The sequence below is a fragment of the Mycetomoellerius zeteki genome, unplaced genomic scaffold (assembly GCF_001594055.1).
Source record: "Mycetomoellerius zeteki isolate Tzet28-1 unplaced genomic scaffold, Tzet1.0 scaffold126, whole genome shotgun sequence".
Lineage (NCBI taxonomy): Eukaryota > Metazoa > Arthropoda > Insecta > Hymenoptera > Formicidae > Mycetomoellerius > Mycetomoellerius zeteki.
The window spans coordinates 64,797-84,953 of record NW_017256190.1 but is presented as its reverse complement, the minus strand read 5'-3'; the positions used below and the strand labels follow the sequence as shown (position 1 = coordinate 84,953).

Sequence of the window (20,157 nt, the reverse complement as noted above, 5' to 3'; positions counted from 1 at the left end):
TGTGATGTTTTCATCGTAAATTAATATACAGCCGCACGCTCCGCATTCTCTCGATAACGCACGCTCTCTGATTTACTCTTATACTCGAGTAGATCAATTTCATAATAATTCTAATTCGTATGATTATCACAGTAGTCTGTCTGTCCAATAATGTTCATTAATTCTGTTTATATGAGCTTGAACAGACTCGTATAAATGCAATGTAATAATGAATGTAATTTAATAAACCGCTGTGGAAAGCGATATGGGTCGGAATTGTCGGAAATCAATATATTCGAATGTGTAAGAGCAGATCTGAAAGCGTACGTAAGCATCACCAGATACCGAGAGAACATGCAGCATATGCTTATCAATCATACATATTAAACTCAGATGGCACACGATGATTACTTTTCTGTTGCATTGCTAGTTGGATTAAATTTTTGCCACCGTATTTTTGCCACCGTATTGGCTGTGATGTTGGCATTGTCAGCACGGCAGTCAACCCTAATGAAAATAAGAAAGCTTTATAAAGCGTTGACAACTATTCAATAACGATTTATTAAGACTTTATATTAAACTTTATAAGAACGCTTACATAACACCATTAGGTTTTAAACACTTTCAGTGTTATATATCGTTCCAAGAAAGTTCTGTAATGCTAAAAGCAATGCTTTTCCGAAGACGCTCAGTAAACGCTGATGCACCTTCCTGCAAAGAGTTCACTGTCAAACTTGGAAATGTCTAAAAATCGCTTCTGTTTTTCAAACGCTGCAGCGTTACAATTTTCGCTTTACGGACACTCTACTGAGCGTTTCTATTCTCAACGAACTCCTACAAACATTTATTTAACCGTTCAAAATATTCAGGAAACTTCTTATTTTCTTCAGGGAATACGGTGGCGAGATTGCAATCCAACAAGAAAACAAGCATCATGTGGCTTAATTTATAACGAAAACATGATTTAATAAATATATCGTAGATCAACAAGTTTTTTCATTATCCAACTTGAAGCGACTTCTAACTATCCACGGCTAAAGCTATTTTTATCTTCAATAATCAGAAGACCTTTAGCTGCGAATGCTTCTGGTTGCGTAACGAAAACCACGATCTTCAAATAATCAGAACACCAACGCTCTTATAACATCATTTTATATCGTTACAATACTTACTACAATACATAAAACAATTTATTTAATTACAGTTAAATAAACTATAGTTTTTCATTATAACTAAATATAATACATTATATAATTCAACTATAATTACATAAACTATTCTATAGTTATTGTAACTAGTTATAAAATAATTTATTCAACTGTGTACATTGATTCTACATCCAAAACTTGTATAATCATTATCTTTATGTCTGTTTCTATCAACATAAATTAACTTTAATCTTGATTCAATTTACTTTTTATTTTTCTTTAGAATCTCGATTTAACTTACTTTTAATCCTTTTCTAAAAATTAGAAATATATGTATTATGTCTTATTCTTGTACCTTATTCGGTTATATATTCGGTTATATATTCAGTTACCGAACATTGGCTATCATCATTAACGATACTTGCTGCGTCGCGGAACGAGGGCGCAGATAATCCGAATAAATCTCTTAAGTGCCTCCAGACTACGTGAGCGGTTTACCCCCACCTTCTTTTTAAAACTTCGCTCTATCAAATGATATAATCGCTAACTTTTTAAAAATATAATAGAATATATTGGAAAAGAAAAACCAACCATTTTATAATACCGAAAACCGACATTTTTGTCATGATTTTGCCATGTTATGCTTGTCGACCTGAGATATTTTCGTTCCGAGTTACTATACGGTTGACAAGCAAACGCTCCCCTAAATGTTCTCTCGGTATCCACGGTGATACTGACGTACGTTCTCCGATTTGCTCTCACACACTCGAATGTATTGATTTCCATCCCCCGTAAGGAGAGCAGTAACTGTATCCCGCTTACTACAGCAGGATCATGCATATATATGTATTATAATTATTACAATAATAAGTAATAGTTAATAAGAAAATGTTTTAATGTTTTTTTTATTAATAAATTAAGAAACAAAGGAATATAACATAATATAAATACAAAAGATAAAGTGCCAGGAAAAAGAGGACCAGGGTATCGATCATGTAACTTTTTCTCTAGAGCGGAAACGTGAAAAGTGAAAATTTTTATGTATGTATGTACGTACATATACACACATATAGTATACAAAAAAATTTTCACTTTTCACGTTTCACATTTTCGTCCTAGGGAAAAAGATACATCATCGATATTCAGATCGGAGAAGAACATCCTGGTTTCGAAACCGAGTTCCGAAGATTTTCTGCGCCCTTGTTCCGTGACAGTAAACATCATCAATAATTTCAAAAAAGTAAAATAAAATAACAGGCAAGTTGGGAATTGACGCTGTAGACGGTGCAGAGTTTTTTTTCTATCATCAATAATGATAGCCAACGTTCAGTAACCGAATATGGCACAAGAAGAAGAAGATATAATATATTTTTTTATTTTAATTTCATTTTACGAAAAAACATTAAGAAACATTTACGTAAAAATAAAAATATAAAAGATAGAATGCTAGGAAAGAGAGGACCAGGGTATCGGTCATGTAACTTTTTCTCGATTTTAATTAATACGTTTTCATCATATTTCTTTGCACACGGCTCTCCGCATATTTCGCGCGTAATAAAAATTTTCATTATTTTTTATTACGCGATGAATGGTTATAGGTATTCAATCCGAAATTAACTGGATATTCTACCGGCACAGGAGAATTTATTTCGACCGCAGCGAAATTAAATATTGCCTTTCCAGTCGCTGCTACGGAAGACGCGTTGCAACAAGCGAAAATCCTGGTGCAGAGAATTAAAAATAATCCAAAGATAAATATGAAAAAACATTGGAAGGTAATAATAATCTGATAATTTCTTTGTCGCGACGTACGCTTATTGATGAAGAGAAACTTAAAAAGAAATTTCGCTCAATTTTAATTATTTATATTTCTTTTATTAGCTTATTACGATCCTATTTGGAGCTAATGACATTTGTTCGGCGCAATGTTACGATCCGCAAAAATTCTCACCAATGCGTTACATCCTACATTTACGAAGAACACTTGATTTTTTAAAAATCGCATTACCCCGTACGCTAGTCAATTTGGTTCCAGCCATAGGTAATAAATTAATTAATAATCAATAATATCTAATAATATTTGATTATAGTAATTTTGCAAGTACAAACAAAGAAAAATGTATATTAATATTGCAATATTACTAAATTTTCTAATAGACTAATGTGTTTTATAAATTATACACGAAAGAATGATTTTGCAAAAGGATCTTTTTTTGCATAATCTTATGGTGCGGTCCTTTATCAAATTTTCAGACAATTCTACCGAAATTGGAATTGGCAAAGCAAAAGTTCATAGGCAGGCTGTAATAACTGTACACTCTCATTGTCACTCCACCCTTACTTATATTTATCTATCTCACGCTTCTCCACTTCAATAGCATCCACTTCCATTCCATTATTTCTATCTCATCACCCACCCTTAGGTCGATATTACGTACGTCCGTTTGATGTCATCCGATGAATTTTTCAAGCGGATTAATTGGTTGCAAAACAGATAGGATCTCGAACCTTTTTGTCCTATAATCAAAAGGCTTGCAAAATTTGTCCGACGGCAACAGACGGACGCGTGTAATATTAGCCTTCCCCTATCATCCCCACCCTATCCCCACCTGTACTCCATATGTACTCCCACTCCATGCCTGCCGCCAGATCAGCTACGCCCACCTCATACCTATCCCCTCTTCATACCTACCCCAAAGTAGCTTGGGATGGGAGTGCCGATGAGATGGGTGTGGAAAAGGATAGGGTAGGTGAGGGTGGGACAGAATATGGGAATGACATGTAACCTGTTATTTTGGTATATTGATTTTTATTGTGGCGATTTATAGCGAGCTTTATTCCCGGGGATCCCCGGATTGTTGTTATTATTATCATGAAGAAATTTGTTCAAAACGGTGATACATACATAAAATTTTAGACAATTCCTCCGAAACCCAATTTTCTGCTTGTAAAATTATGGCAGGAGTTTTGCTGAATATATGTATGAAAATAATTATGTTAAGAATTTAAAAAAGTATTATATACAACCAGTTTGAGTTTTCAATAAAATTATTTGAATTGTCTCATAAAATTATTTTCAGATTTGTATCCAGCAAAATTTTAGATTCTTTTAACCAAAACAAAATTTTAGATTCTTTTAACAAAACAAAGTCGTTCTTTCCATGTGGATTTTAAAATAACAAATGTTATGCTTGCATCGTACTGATTTTGTGTGTACCGGATCAAGTCGCAAGCGAAGAGGATGGTGACAAGCAAGATTCCGAGGTCTCTGAGGATTATCTTCGATATATTTCAGGAAATAGTTGCGGAATTGTTGCCAAGGAATTCTGGCTAATTGTGAGCCGTTGTCGCGCGCGAACGTCTTTCTACTCCGTTTCATATTTTCCTGATCCTTTGTACATTACTCTGTTCTATATTTTCCTGATTTTATGTTATGTTAAAGAGAATATTTTTTTTTTAATTAGGGTTTTATTATTTTTAGGTGTTCAAATGTACACGAGCGCGGTTCTGCGCGAGCGTGTGTATGTATGTGTTTGTAAGATTGTGAGTTCGACCACCGCTGGTGCAACGTTTACAAGCCTTCGTAAAAAATATTTAGCAGCTCATTAAGTATTATTTAAAGTTTTAAACAATGGGTAATAAGGTGCATAATATTTTTTACGAAGGCTTGTACTAAATTTTACATCAGCGACGGCCGAACTCGCGATCTCACGTTATACACCCGCTAATAAAGCTTTAAAGCTCAAAATTTGATTTATGCCATTTTAATAAATTATCCTTTGTTTCGAGAACACTAAACTAAACTTATAATAAGTTCTTGAAATGTTCTCGAAACAAAGGATAATTTATTAAAAATGCCATAAATCAAATTTTGAGTTTTAAAACTTTATTAGCGGGTGTATAATGTGTTCGTGCGATCGCGAGTTCGGCCGTCGCTGGTAACGTTTAGTACAAGCCTTCGTAAAAGATATTATGCACCTTATTACCCATTGTTTGAAACTTTAATGAGATTGCGAGTTCGGCCATCGCTGGTGTAACGTTTAGTACAAGCCTTCGTAAAAAAAATTATACACCTCACTACCTGGCATTTTTCCAAAAATAAGAATGTTTTTTCTATCAAATTTGCATAGTTTGATGTACTCTACGGGATGGAGTAAATTTCTATCGTGAATGTCATGATAACCATCGTAAAATATAAACTTTTTTCATATGAATTAGAGAAAAATTAAGCTTTATACGATTTTTTTTCGAGGAGATATACAGTGTATCAAATTTACCTATGCATATTATTCAATTACCACCAGCATTAGCATTACCAGATGCGCATACGGGAAGGTTGTTCACGCGCGCGTGTGCGTGTGTGTGTGTGTGGGGAGGGATTGGAGATACGTGAGCGTACATTTGCTCTTTAAAATTATGTATATCCGTCTCGTGTTTGAATGGCCTCTCGTAAACGTACATGAATATTGATGCTCTAATTGAAGTCTGTGGAATTTCTCATCATACATAAGATATAATATTTCGACGCAATGCTGCTTCCAATTGTTGTAGATTTGTTGACTGTTCCTCTAATCTTCATAGTCTTCTTCTCACCATATCTCATGTTCAAATTTGCGCTCATTGGTGGATATAGTAGTATTTCGATGTTTCATCCTGATGTAGGACGCTCATCCAAATACTGCTAAACTTGCAATTAACTATCTTGAAGAGAATAATATCGAGATACTACTACAGTCACTAATGAGCGCGGATTGGAATCTCATTGAACGTGTATGGGATATAATGGGAAGGAGGCTACAAAGATTAGAGCAACCGCCAACAAATCCGCAGCGATTGGAAGCAGCATTGCATCGAATATGATGGGAAATTCTACAGGCTTCAGTTAAAGCTTGCAACAATATGCGTGCACGTTTACAAGAAGTCATTCAAAGAGGCGGAAATACACAATTTTAAAGAGCAAATATACTCCCCTACACACACACACACACACATACACACATACACGTGCGCGCGAAAAAATTTATTCCATTCCGTAGAGTGCGTCAAACTACACTGAAAAAAATGCATGTAATTTTACACTGTTAAATCTATAGTCTCAGATTTAACTTGACGTGAGTCGCCACTGCTCCTACTAAATATATCTTTTTTTTTTACCAAAACGATAGTTAAATTTGACACTATATCGTGTCCATTTGACACTGTATAATATCAAATATAACCATTGTTTTAGTATAAAATAACGATATGATGGAGTAGGAGCAGTGGCGACTCACGTTAAGTTAAATTTGACACTATAGATTTAACAGTGTACATGGAAATTACATGTTTAGGACTGGAAAATTATTTAAATTACATAAATATGATTGAAAATTTACTGGAAATTATAAATTTCCAATCATATTTAGGTAATTTTCCGGTCACAGACATGTAATTTCTATGTAAAATTACATGCATTTTTTTCATTGTATGCAAATTTCTTAAAAAAAAATACGTCCTTAATTTTAAGATGCCAGGTAAAGGCAAGAATAGATTCAAAATCCATTGAAAGCTTCGTAAAATAAAGACTTTACCCATGAAAATGAAATAATAACACTTTTAAATGCGATCATTATTCGCGGAGTTACGCTTATTGAATTTATGAAATTTTGATATAAATTGATGTGATAATTTTGTTTATGAGTGTAATATTTTTGTCTCTTCCATGGGTATTTTCTCTAAAAAAGCTACGTCACATTTGCAGATTATCTCTGTGTCCTGATCGGTAAATGCCACAGACACGGAGACAATCTACAAAATACGTATACACACTGTGTAGCTTCTTTAATTAATAATATAATAATATATTCATCATATGTATATATATATATAAGAATAATGATAACATATTATATATAATATATTCATTACATATTAAATTTTCATCTAATCGTATTATTATTTTTCGACAGATGTCACAGTCTCAGTTAGAGTAACGAAAAGTACCATGTGTAATATATTGCATCCTCTTTATTGTGCCTGCATGCATCAGGGTAGTCGACCGGAAATCGAAGCATCGAAAATGTCACGGCTTTATCAACAGGCAGCTGAAGCTTTAGTATACTCAGGAAGGTAAAATCGACGTTTATATACAACGTTAATATACAATTAAATGCGTCTTGTTTAATCAATAAGATTAGTTTCGTACTTTTTATCAGAATTTATCATATCCGTGAGTAGTTTTTTTAGTATGTCCGATATCAGTTTTTTAAATTACGATACGTTATATTTGTATCTCTATTTATGTTTATAAAATATGTAGCTAAAAAATTTTAATTTAAAGATTTAATTTAAAGATACTGTTATTTCGTTTTACAGATACGATAACTCTCCGGATTTCACGGTGGTGTTGCAGCCATTCATTAAATTATTTAATGCACCTAATGCAGATCCTAATCGTGCTTCACCGATCGACTCCAGTTTGATTACGTATGATTGTTTTCACTTTAGCCAGAAAGGACACGCACTCGGTAAGACACGATTAATATTCTTGTTTAAATGCATATTGTTATTTCATCGAAATACCAAATTAAAATGCATAATGTGTGTTAAATATAATAGCATTATCTGCTATTTATCATATTTTCAATAAATACGGTAGCAGATAATGCATAACATTAAAAAACACATTAACGCATGGATAATACACACACACACACACACACACACACATATGTACGCATGCACAAATTCTTTCACCTGACAGAGTGCAACCGCTATAACATCACGATATTCTTTCCAATATGACAGGCGTATATTTGCTACGGCATTTATCGATTGAAGTGCGCTTATTGAATCGGAAAGAACGTAGTCGTAATGAAAGCGGTTGCACCCTACCAAATGAGAGAATTTCAGCGTACGTGCATGCGTGCGTGCGTGCGTGCGTGCGCGCGCGCGCGCGCGTGTGTGTGTGTGTGTGTGTTTGTGTATGTGTGCTTGTGTGTGTGTAACTTGTCTTAATAATTGGGGGGATCCCGTTTGCCTACAAATCGATTGCCTACAGTATCGTTTGCCTACATCCCATTTGCCTACAAATCGATTGCCTACATGTTCTATTGCCTACAGATCGATTACTTACATGTATTATTGCCTACATGCATTATTGCCTACATGTATTATTGCCTACAAGTATTATTGCCTACAGTTCGATTGCCTACAGCTCGATTGCCTACAAGCACTTTTGCGCACAAATAAAAATTTACATATACAGTATACGAATTGTGATGTCAGAAATGAGAAATCACATTTTTTCTAGGAAAATGCGTCGAACTGAAACTTTTTTTCGTAATTTTTTATTTATCAACAGAGATGATAACTGCAGAAAAAAATTGTAATTTTTCTGCAATATATAGGATATTATAGTCTTTTTATACCGCCGAAAACTTACCCAGGGTTGACGGTCTTTAATAGTATCTCGTCGGTGCCCAAACTCAGCATATACTACAGAAAAATACATGGGTTGGACCTATCTTATATGTCTATGAATTACCCCGGATCTACGATAGGATTTGAAGCCTTAAGGCCCGGTTGCATCAACGTTACTTTAATTTTAAGCGAGACTTAAAACTCTCTCTGTCTCGTTTCAAAGTTGAAAAGAGACAAGAACAAAGAAAGTTTTAAGTCTCGCTTAAAATTAAAGTAACGTTGGTGCAACCGAGCCTTAAGGCTTCAAATCCTATCGTAGATCCGGGGTAACTCATATAAGATATATAAGATAGGTCCAACACCCATGTATTTTTCTGTAGTATATGCTGAGTTTGGGCACCGACGAGATACTATTAAAGACCATTCTATTAAAGACCGTCAACCCTGGGCAAGTTTTCGGCGGTATAAAAAGGGCCCGGAGGTAATTGAAGAACGCTGACATTATCGACAATTAATATAAATTTGCTGTTATTAACATAAATACTTGGCTCATACATTATTTAATTAATGATTTTTTATTACATAAATGTCCCATAAATAAATTTGCATATTTGTACAGTTATAATATCCTATTGCAGAAAAATTACAATTTTTTTCTGTAGTTATCATCTCTGTTGATAAATAAAAAATTACGAAAAAAAGTTTCAGTTCGACGCATTTTCCTAGAAAAAATGTGATTTCTCATTTCTGACATCACAATTCGTATACTGTATATGTAAATTTTTATTTGTGCGCAAAAGTGCTTGTAGGCAATCGAGCTGTAGGCAATCGAGCTGTAGGCAATCGAACTGTAAGCAATAATACTTGTAGGCAATAATACATGTAGGCAATAATGCATGTAGGCAATAATACATGTAGGCAATCGATCTGTAGGCAATAGAACATGTAGGCAAATGGGATGTAGGCAAACGGTACTGTAGGCAATCGATTTGTAGGCGAAAGCAACCCTCTCTTAATAATTTACGTAATATATTTTTAATTATTTTTAATTCCATAGAAATTATCGCGATAAAGCACACCTAATATCGCATCAATGTTTAATATATGTACACCTCCCGAAGCGGTTAACGAAGCGTAAAACAAATCATGAAATCAGTTGTTGTTGCATAATTAGTTGATGTTATTATTACAATAACCACTCAAATATTAAGTGCAATCTTAATTACATAATCTGTTGTCTGATGCAACGCAGTGATGCAACAATTGTATAATTGGCTAAACAATATGACAATTATTGCGGTAGCAGTAAATAGTGGAATAATAAGATAAGACAGTATTGACAGGTTCCATTAATATTATTGTTCAATTGCCATTAAGGCAGATTTAGAAATGAAACCGACGTCATTAACGATTTAATATGATTAATATGATTGTAATTTCGAATTTGACTATTTCGCGATAATAACTACCACGTACATTTCGAAGCATTAAATTGTTTAGCCTTATCTACACTCTTTAGGTTTGTTCGCGTCGCAAGATCCAACATGCTCCAACATGCTCCTATCATAGCTCCATCAGTCTGTCAAGCGCGTTAGAGTGAGTAAGAGCTATGGTAGAAGCGTATTGGAACGTGTTGGAGCATGCGACGCGAACAAACCTTTTGTTTTTACTCTTTTTAACATCTGAATATCAAGCGACGCAGTAGGGTCAAGCGCACAAAACTATGAAACGGGCGACTTGACTGTTTTGATGCTTGAACGTCATTTAAATATTAATCTTTTTTAATTTTTTTTCAAATATTAATCCTTTATTATTAAAATTTTTTATATCCAATTTATTAAATTTTGTTTTCGAATGTAACTATTTTTTCGTGTAAGTGCGTGCGTGTATGCATATGTGTGTCCGGCTCTCGGCGGAGGCGTTACGAATGGTTACCTAGGCAATGACGAAGGGCGGTGGATATCCGCTTCTACCTCCTACCTCCCGTGCGCACGATATCGATTTTATAACGCTGAACAGATTATGCTACATGCATACACTGTAAACGCCCGCATTTAATAATTTACGCATTAAAAGGACTTGGCAACAGTTAAAATTCGAATTTTTTTTCAAACGACGCGGTGGCATCACGACGCCAGATTCATAAAAACATGAAATAAGCCACTTAACTGCTTGATGCGTAAATGTCATTACGTATATATGTTCGTGCTGCTGGCAAATTCGCGACGATACTTACCACTATAGCTTTTCCCGGAGTTTTGACATCGACAAACTTTCGATTAAGATTATTCAGAAATTAAAACTGCAATAAAAAATCTAACAACGCTTTTATCATATAATGCCAGCGCAATCTTTCGATTGCGATCAGTCCGAAAAAAATTAGTGCAATCGGTACCGAGATCTGGAGATCGAGTCTCGAAAAGGGATCATTTCAGATTTTCAGATTTTATTCAGTCATGCATATAAACACATACATATATTTTGTCTATCAAGCTACTTTCACAATGTCTTCATTCAAATGACATTATATTAAAATTAGCAATATAAGTGAACATTAACGTATAATACATGTATAATAATTATCGATGTACAGGAGACCGACAAACAGAGATAGAGTGTGTGTGTGTGTGTGTGTGTGTGAGAGAGAGAGAGAGAGAGAGAGAATGACGCGGATAGGAAAACACGCTGATCAATATCGAACAATTACGAACGACGCTGGACGACGTTAAATAACGTCGACCGACATCCAAAAGTGTTCCGTCGAGAAAATCGGTATCTATGTATTCGCCGTCAGAGAACCGAGTGTCTAAAGTGTTTGTCATCGAGGAATCAAGCATCCAAGTGTTTTCCTCCGAGGAAGCGAGAATACAGATCAACGAGGAAAATGTCACTCTTAGATTAAGTTGCGAATAATTCGCCAATTCCTCTGAAGAAGTGGATGTCCAGGTATAAATCATGATCAGGGTATAAATCTTTTTCCCTAGGATGAAAAGTGAAAAGTGAAAAATTTTTCCATTAACTTCAATGGTAAAAATTTTCACTTTTTACTTTCTATCCTAGATATAAAATTTCATGATTGATACCCAGGTATTTTTCCACCTGAGAAGTCCATGTCTTAGTGTTAGGCCGATGTCCACGAGCTACGCGCTCGTGTGAACTCGGACGACAGAATGGCAACGACGATGATATAAAGAAATAGATAGATAAGCAGATAAATAAAAGCGTTTATTACTGCTTTAAGGCAAGCCCTCTAAGAACAAAGTGAAACGCAGTAAAAAAGAATGAAAAATAGTACGAGAAGAAGAAGCGCAAAGGTGTACAAAATATTCATAGTTTAAACAATGTAACTAAAGGAAAATGAAATTGAGACGATACAAACAAGAATATTCGACATGCGCCGAATAAATTGAGTTGAGATCAGACGCTTGAAAGGGTTGGAATAACCAACCCTCAGCTGGAGCATTGGGTTACATACTCCCGAGCTGTATATAACAACACGAAGCATTTACAAGCCGTAAGGGTGGAATGAATTAGAGTGGAGGGTAGCAAAACTTTCATATACTCAATTCTCCCCCATTTGGTTCCGAGGATCAAATGGGAATTTCCCACGGTTGTTTTTTATTTATTAGATTGTTGAATTCTATATAATGAAAATATTGTGGCGAATACATTGCCACTGCCTCAGTTGCTATACTATAAAAGCACGATAATTATAATTCGGAGAAATATTGCATTCGAAATACGCTAGAAATGTATCACGTTTTGTCCGACAGCCGCTGAGCTTCGAGGCCGGGAAAAAAAGATAAACACGCGAGTCAGCCAGCGAACGTTTACCGAAATTAAATAACGTATAATTATAAATTTAGTAACCAGGGTGCATCGCAACATTTTCTGACTTAGTCGAATCCTCGATACAGCTGGAGGCCAAACCACGTTATAATTATTCGTTTTTTTTTTTACGCGAATGTTATACATGGTATAGGAGAATAAAAGAAAAGGAAAATCGCGTCGATTTCAAAGGCAGGCAAACGAAACCGTTTCGAACAATCGAGAAATAAGTCTCTGATTCTTCGAAGACGGGTCGTGAAATTGCTTGCGAGACAACGAGGAGACAGATCATTACTGTCTCTCGACACGTGCGAACGCATAGCGTATAATCGATTGTATTCTAATAAAGACTAAGTTATTCTATCAATGAGATACTTTAATTCGACCACATTTAATCCGATTCGTATCTCAGACGCTAAAATATGTTTTTTGAAAATAATTGAAATATATATAATAGTTTTTTTTTTAAATATCTTCGATTACGTTTGAAATCCAGTTAGAAAAATCTCCCTATCAGTTTTCCCCTCGAAACTACGAATTTAATAAAATCTTGTTTTTCATCAATTAAAACATTTTCTTTCCTTTTTTCCTAAATATTTCGAATATTTTCAGTTTCTCAATTTTCACACCTATTCATTCTTCTTTGTGATCCTTTGGTGTACCGATTGAAAAAAATTTGTTCAAATTCTGTGCATTACATGACGCGATTGAAAACATCGGGATAACACACACCCATATGCTCCAAAATCTCGAATCAAATATAGTGCTCTAGTTGAGGGTTAATTAGTCGCTGTAATATAATAAAAAAAAGAAAAAGAAAAGAAAAGATGCGCGCAACTATAAAAACTTTACGAGTAATACAAGTGTGATTTACACGGGGCGACTTTATTCGCTTGAAGCAAGCGAATTTTTAAGTCGTGAAACCACTCGACGCTGCGACTTCAATATTTTAGATTCTAGCAAATAAAAAACAAGCGTATAGAAGAAGCTTTCATCAGCGAATTCGCTGACGAATTAAGAAACTTGTAAATCACGCTTAAATCGTGTAAAAGAAACGAAAAGAAAGAGAGCAAAACAAAAGCAGTGAGTTAGAAAAAAGAGAAAGAGCGAAGATAAAGTGAGAGGTGACAGCAAGAAAATGAGAGAGAATGATGATGAAAAAAGAAAAATATCGAAAGAGGATATATCGAGATGTGAAAACTAATTCATTTCCAGCTGTCGCGTCTCTTGCAGCCGTAGATGACAGAAGAGTTAATTTCTAAAACTGCTCAAGGTTTCAGATACACTCTAATATCAGTGAGGATTGAATTTCATGTGAAAGTTCTGGCGTAGTGAAAAGAGTGTTAAATAAGAGAGATAGAAATTCACAACAATCACATAAAGGGATTACTAGATCGGAGTAGGGCTGCCTTCTGTAAAATCACTAATCTAGGAGCTCCAAATCCCCGGATTTTACAGCTAAAACCCGGACATTTTTTTATGTTAATATTAATTTTTTCATCGTACATTTTTATTATTTAATATAATATTTAATATTTTTATACCTAAAAGTATTTTCACTAATAAAACGAAAGTGTTCAAATAGTTATATTTATTAATCATAACAAATTTACCTTTTTAAAACAAGGTAAAAAAAGGCGCCAAGTGTGCGTTATTTGATAATAGTAATACGAGTACAATGAAAACCTATATAAAATCCGAACAGCTTCGAAAAATCCGCTCGGACGCTTCCCGACACTTTCAAATCCGAGAAAATTGGACAGATGGTAGTCCTAGATCGGAGGGATATGTCCGGGATTGCGAGGCTTGACATAAGGGTGAAGATAGGAAGCGATGTATGATGGAATGCCAGAATGGATGACAGAGTAGGAGAAGCAACACATGAGAAAAGCCCTTTTGTTATCAGCGGTGAGCCACTCGAGAGTGCGACAGAAGGGTGAGACACGATCATCCTTACACAGATTAAATATGAAGCGTACGCAGGCATTCAACAGCCATTTAAACTTAAGCCTCTGCTGGCCTGTGAGTGCAAGTAGAAAACGAGTAAAGGCACAAGAAAGTGGAGACAAGAGAGGAAAAGAGAAAGAAGAAGGATGGAAGGGAGGGGGAGGCAAATAATTTTTATTTTTATATATGTATTATTAACCGAATATTCAATAAATACAAATTATTATTGTTATTATTATTATTAATATCTCTTTATTTGTAAAAGATTTTTAAAATTTATATTCTTACAGTTTCAAAAATTTACAAAAAGCAGTGAAATACCTAAAAAAAAGAACCTTTTTTTAAAAAAGAAAAAATATACGCCAAGTGCATAAAAAGGATATCGAAAATATTATATTTTTCTAAATTAAATAGTTTTTCTTTCGTCAAGTTTTTTCTTCACTATAATCCAGTTGACCATTTTAGCTACTTTCAGTATCAGGAAAACATTACAATCAATGTATCTACACACGACCTTCTTATGTTGACTTTTATTATCGTTTAAACAAATTTTAAATTTTAAATAATGTATAAAATTAGAAACTTTTATACACTCAATACCACTATTAATTTTAATAATACGGTACTTCAGCTGTATATTGTTTATTATTATGATTGTAATTTACACAATTTATTATTAGAACTTTATTACCAGTACGTATTATTAATACTTTATTCTAAGAAAAAGTAGTATTAAATATCATATTGGATCAATATAACCTACATACATATTTCCTTTTTTTTTTTGCCAGAAATGTTATTAAAATGGAAAATAAAGTGATTGAATATTATCTTTATAAGATTATAAATTTATTAACATATTGACTTGTAAGAATATATATATATATACACTAAAGAACTATTTTTCAAAAATAATTGAGATTAGCTATTTATTTAATTATTTCCACGATGTTTAACAGATTTGAATTAGAAGTCATGGTCCGGAATAACGTAAGTACCAGAGAAACATAACAGTCGATGTATGTATACTCACAAGTATGCCTAGATTGGCTATATTGATTCTATTTTATAAAGAATTTCCCCTTTCTAATTATAAATAACATGACGGAAAGATAAACTGCAATTGTAAAGAATGAATACAGAGTTGTAATAAAAATGAACTGAAATTAATGGTATAAGCAATCTTGTGTGTCTTGTGTAATGATACTTGATTAATTGGATTTATTTCGTATTCATTTTTTATTAAGAGAAATGTAATATTTGATACCTTTTTCATGCACTTGTATATTTTTTCTTCTTTTAAAAATATATTTATTTTGTATTAAGTGCAAAATTTTTGGGAACAAATGTACACGAAGAAAAAAGCGGTTTTCATGAAATATCTAAAAATTTAGTTAGATTATCTGAAAATAATTTGTTTGGATCGTCAAAGTAATTATATGTATAAAGACGCTTAATCTAATTGTAAGATAACTGGACCTTACATGGTTTAATTTACCCTACACACTATTTATGGAATTACATGGTTAATTTCAATAAATAGCACTAGTAAGTCGCGCAGGATAACTCGATTGCATCAATTTATTGTTCAATTTATTCATTTTATTATTTTAGTAAAACAAAATGTCGCGAAATATAATATTTCATAGATGTGTAATTATCTTTCTATAACTATTAAAAGTTATTAATTTCCGCTATATCATTAATTTCAATTCATTTTTATTACAACTCTGTATTTATATGTTACAACATTGTACTTAGTTTATTTTTCTATCGTTTTATTTATAATCAAGAAGAGGAAACTTTTTGTAAGATAGAACTAGTACGGTCAATCATACTGACCATAAGTATACCTATGTTGACTGTTATGTTTCCTTGGTACTTGCGTTGTTCCAGATCATGACTTTAAATTTGCTAAATCGTGGAAATAAGTAAATAAATAAATTATGCGACTCTCTTAAGGACATACATACGTCTATGCATAATTAAGAGTCGCAAAGGTCTAATATTAAAATAATGAAAATCAGTTATATATAAAAGTTTTGTCGAATAAATGATTTGGCCAAACAGGATAATCAATAATAAATTTAACGATAATAAATATAGTTGAGTGTCAAAAATTTTTTATGATGTGTTATAATTAACTGATTTGTTATAATTATTATATGATCTGGTAATAATAAATGTAATTCGATATAAATCATATTTGTAGTCAGTTTCAGTGTAAACTATATCTATATTAATATTATATTTATATTTAATAAAGAAACAAAGCCAAAAATGCATTTTCATACGTTAAATTGCTTAACTCTATTATTATATTAACGACATATTGAGTAGGATTAAGAGAATTTATAAAAACGATTAAAATTAACTCAAATTGAATACAATTTAAAATTATGAATTTATCAGTGCAAATCTATTCATGTTGTTAGAATTTTTCCATTTAACAAATAAAATTATTTAGATTGGTATTGATAATGTTATTGCATTATATGTTTAATTACAATTTCTTCATATATTATTTATAAAGCTTCTAAACAAATGTGTAAACTTTATTCACATAAAAAATAAGTTAAATCTGCTTTCATTCTTAAGTAATTACATTAATTATATTCTCGAGGAATCAAGAGACACGATAGTGTCTCGGCGCTAAGCTAAGCGCAACGATACTACTGTGGTTCCTTTACGCGAGATCAATATGTAAAATCATTACGCGAGATCATATGTAAAATCATTTGTAGACATCATAAATGCAAATTCATGTATATTCGCATAAATGCATTTGAATATTACAATATACCACAACGGAGATAATATTGAGTATTAATAATTACTCGCCACGTATTAACCGTCACGTAACAATTCTGTTCTAAACAATGTTTGTTCAAGATACACATTGTTAAATCTATAATATCAAATTTGACCAAACTAAACTGCCACTGCTCCTACTCATTATATCGTTATTTCATATTAAAACAAATAAATTAAACAGTTTAAATTGTGTTAAATTTGACACTTTATAATATTAAATTTAATCCAATTTAAACTATTTAATTCCATTGTTTAGTATAAAATAACAATTTTCGGTAGGAATAATGAGGCGACTCAAATTAGACTAAATTTGACACTGTGGCGGTTATATTGCCATTATCCCAGCTGAAAATTCATTTTTGAAAAGATATAATTTTCGTCTGTGTGTGTGTGGAGAATATCGTATTCTCGGAATCGCGAGAGAATATACGCGAATATAGGATGCTCAGCTGTTCGAGTTAGAAAAAAGGACAACACAGAGACAGACACGAGACGATTAAATCGATGAACAGCGGCAACGAAAACGGATAATAATTAGCGACAAGTTTAAATTGCATTTATTAGAATATGTATCAAATAATCCGACTTGCAGTCAAGTGTACCAGGTATGTAAATATGAAACCGGAATTTACCAATAAATAGCCATAGCTGTCAATGTAGTTGCCGTCAGACCGCGTCATTGACGCCATTTCCTTGTTCTGACATCTGACAAAGATTTTCAACTCACAACAATACAAGTTTCATACAACAGTATAGTTTATAATAGCGTTGAACATGTCGAATTTTGTGCCTGGAAACTACAATTTGGAAATCAATGGACAGCATTGATTTTTTGTTACCATTTGAAGAAAACTGCTGCAGAATCGCATCGAATGCTTGTCAAAGCTTACGGTGAGCATGCTCTTGGTAAATCACAGTGCTTTGAGTAGTTTAAAAAATTCAAAAGTGACGATTTTGACGTGAGAAACGAAGAACGTGGAAAACCACCGAAAAAGTTTGAAGACAGCGAATTGCAAGCATTGTTGGATGAGGATGACACTCAAGCTTTGCGTGATAAACGACCGGAATATCAAAAAAGGCAACACAAAATGATTTTGCTTCATGATAATGCACCATCACACACAGCAAAACTGGTCAAGGAAACGATTGAGGCGTTTGGTTGGGAAATATTTTCGCATGCGGCTTACTTACCAGACTTGGCTCCGTCCAATTATTACTTATTTGCATCGATGGGACACGTACTTGCTTAGCAGCGCTTCACTTCTTACGAAGATGTACGAAAATGGCTAGATGACTGGTTTGGCTCAAAAGAGCAACAATTTTTTTGGCGCGGCATTCACAAATTGTCAGACAGGTGGGAAAAATGTATAGCTAGCGATGGGCAATACTTCGAATAAAATATTTTTTATCATTTTCATGTAATAAACGTGTATTTTCTATTAAAACATTCCGGTTTCATATCTACATACCTGGTAATATTGCACATGTTGTAATCTGTTAGAAAAATGAAATGCAACCGCTGCATCTTTCGTAGAAAACTAAGGCGAAGGATTACATACCATATATTTCAAATCTAGATTTCGAAACCTTGAACGGCCGAAAACATATAGTTTTTTTTTGAATGTGAGGTCGAGCAGGTAACGCTCGCGAGAGATATGCGACCTTCTCCGCCGGCTTTTGTCCGTTCAGTTGCTGTACCAAATTGTAAATTTCAGGCTGGAAGGTATCAATGAAGGTATAACGCTTAGTGTTGACACGCTCCACATAAAGACTTCTATTCGTATCCCAGTTGAGCCGATTATTACCGACCATAACCTGTGACCACATCACTGTCCGAACTCTCGAAGAGGCAGCTAATCTTACCAACGCAAATAAATAAATTTACCAAATAAATTTAACAGTACATACGACGTCTTTTATACATCTGTTTGTAATGAGATATATATATATATATATATATTTATGTACAAAGATTAATTCGTTAATAATGTTAATAATCTTTATTCATTGAGATTTAAATAGTTAAATATAAATAACTCATTTAAACAACGCCGCAATAAAATAATCATTAATCCCGTGCAGATAACATATATTGTAAACACGAACGCGTGTTCATTAGTGGGTGTGGTGAGAGATATCATTAAATGCCTCTTAGACGGTGTCAACAAGAGTCATGGTGAAAAAGAACGTCATACCAGCCATCGTTGATATTGTTATTTTGCGCAAAAATAACGGAATGAATGACGCGCAAAGTATTCTCGTTTTTTTGCGAGATAAACTCGCTTGCATTTTATTTTCAGGCGCTAATCTCTTGTGGAATAACATGCTGGAGCCGGTCGGAAATAAAACAGAAAAAGGATTGCCTGAGATACTAAAGAAAATACTCTGCCCTACGGAAAACGCACCCTATATCTTTACGAACATCAATTCGCGGCTTTTTCGAATGACTGGAAGGCAAGATGGAATTATCTCTAACAAGGCTCAATAGTGATCGATGTGACTTGTCACATCTGTTATTTACAAGGTAAATAATTGCGAAAAAACTTAATTACGGCAAACGCAATGAAAATATTAAGAAGATCATATATTTGTTATTGATTATTTGCACAAAAAAACTTTTAGATAAAAATAATATAAATAACATAAATATAATAACAATATAGTTATAAATGTAAATTAAGAATTTCTATTCATACATATTAGCATAATTGATGTTCAATTAATTTATGTTTGATTGCGTTTGATTGCGTATTATAGATAATTTTAAATGTACTTCTCATTTTCTTCGCGTATTTTTCAAAAGAATGCAATTGCTGGATCTAACGACATATGCATTTTGAGAAATATTTATAAGCAAATATAATATGATGTACAAAAAATTATTAACTAATCAAGTATCTAAGATAAAGTTAAAATTGAGAAAGATTTCGATAAAGAATACATTAATTTTTCCGGACAAATCTATAAAACATGTTATATATGTATATATTTTGTTTACATTGTATACGTGGCGTTTTAAACGCATTAAGAAAGATTTTCA

The 20,157-nt window shown here is 33.2% G+C and overlaps 1 protein-coding gene across 1 annotated transcript in view; it reads left to right on the top strand.

Annotated features, from left to right (window-relative positions):
* The window catches only part of LOC108731407 (phospholipase B1, membrane-associated), a 31,806-nt gene extending 12,139 nt beyond the window's left edge, over positions 1-19,667 (top strand). The window contains exons 4-8 of the mRNA XM_018461735.1: positions 2,726-2,902; positions 3,009-3,168; positions 7,076-7,235; positions 7,482-7,633; positions 19,418-19,667. Of these exons, the coding sequence (XP_018317237.1) occupies positions 2,726-2,902; positions 3,009-3,168; positions 7,076-7,235; positions 7,482-7,633; positions 19,418-19,605 (837 nt within the window). The 3' untranslated portion in view covers positions 19,606-19,667. The remainder of the gene's footprint in view (positions 1-2,725; positions 2,903-3,008; positions 3,169-7,075; positions 7,236-7,481; positions 7,634-19,417) is intronic.
* Positions 19,668-20,157: the final 490 nt, after the last annotated feature.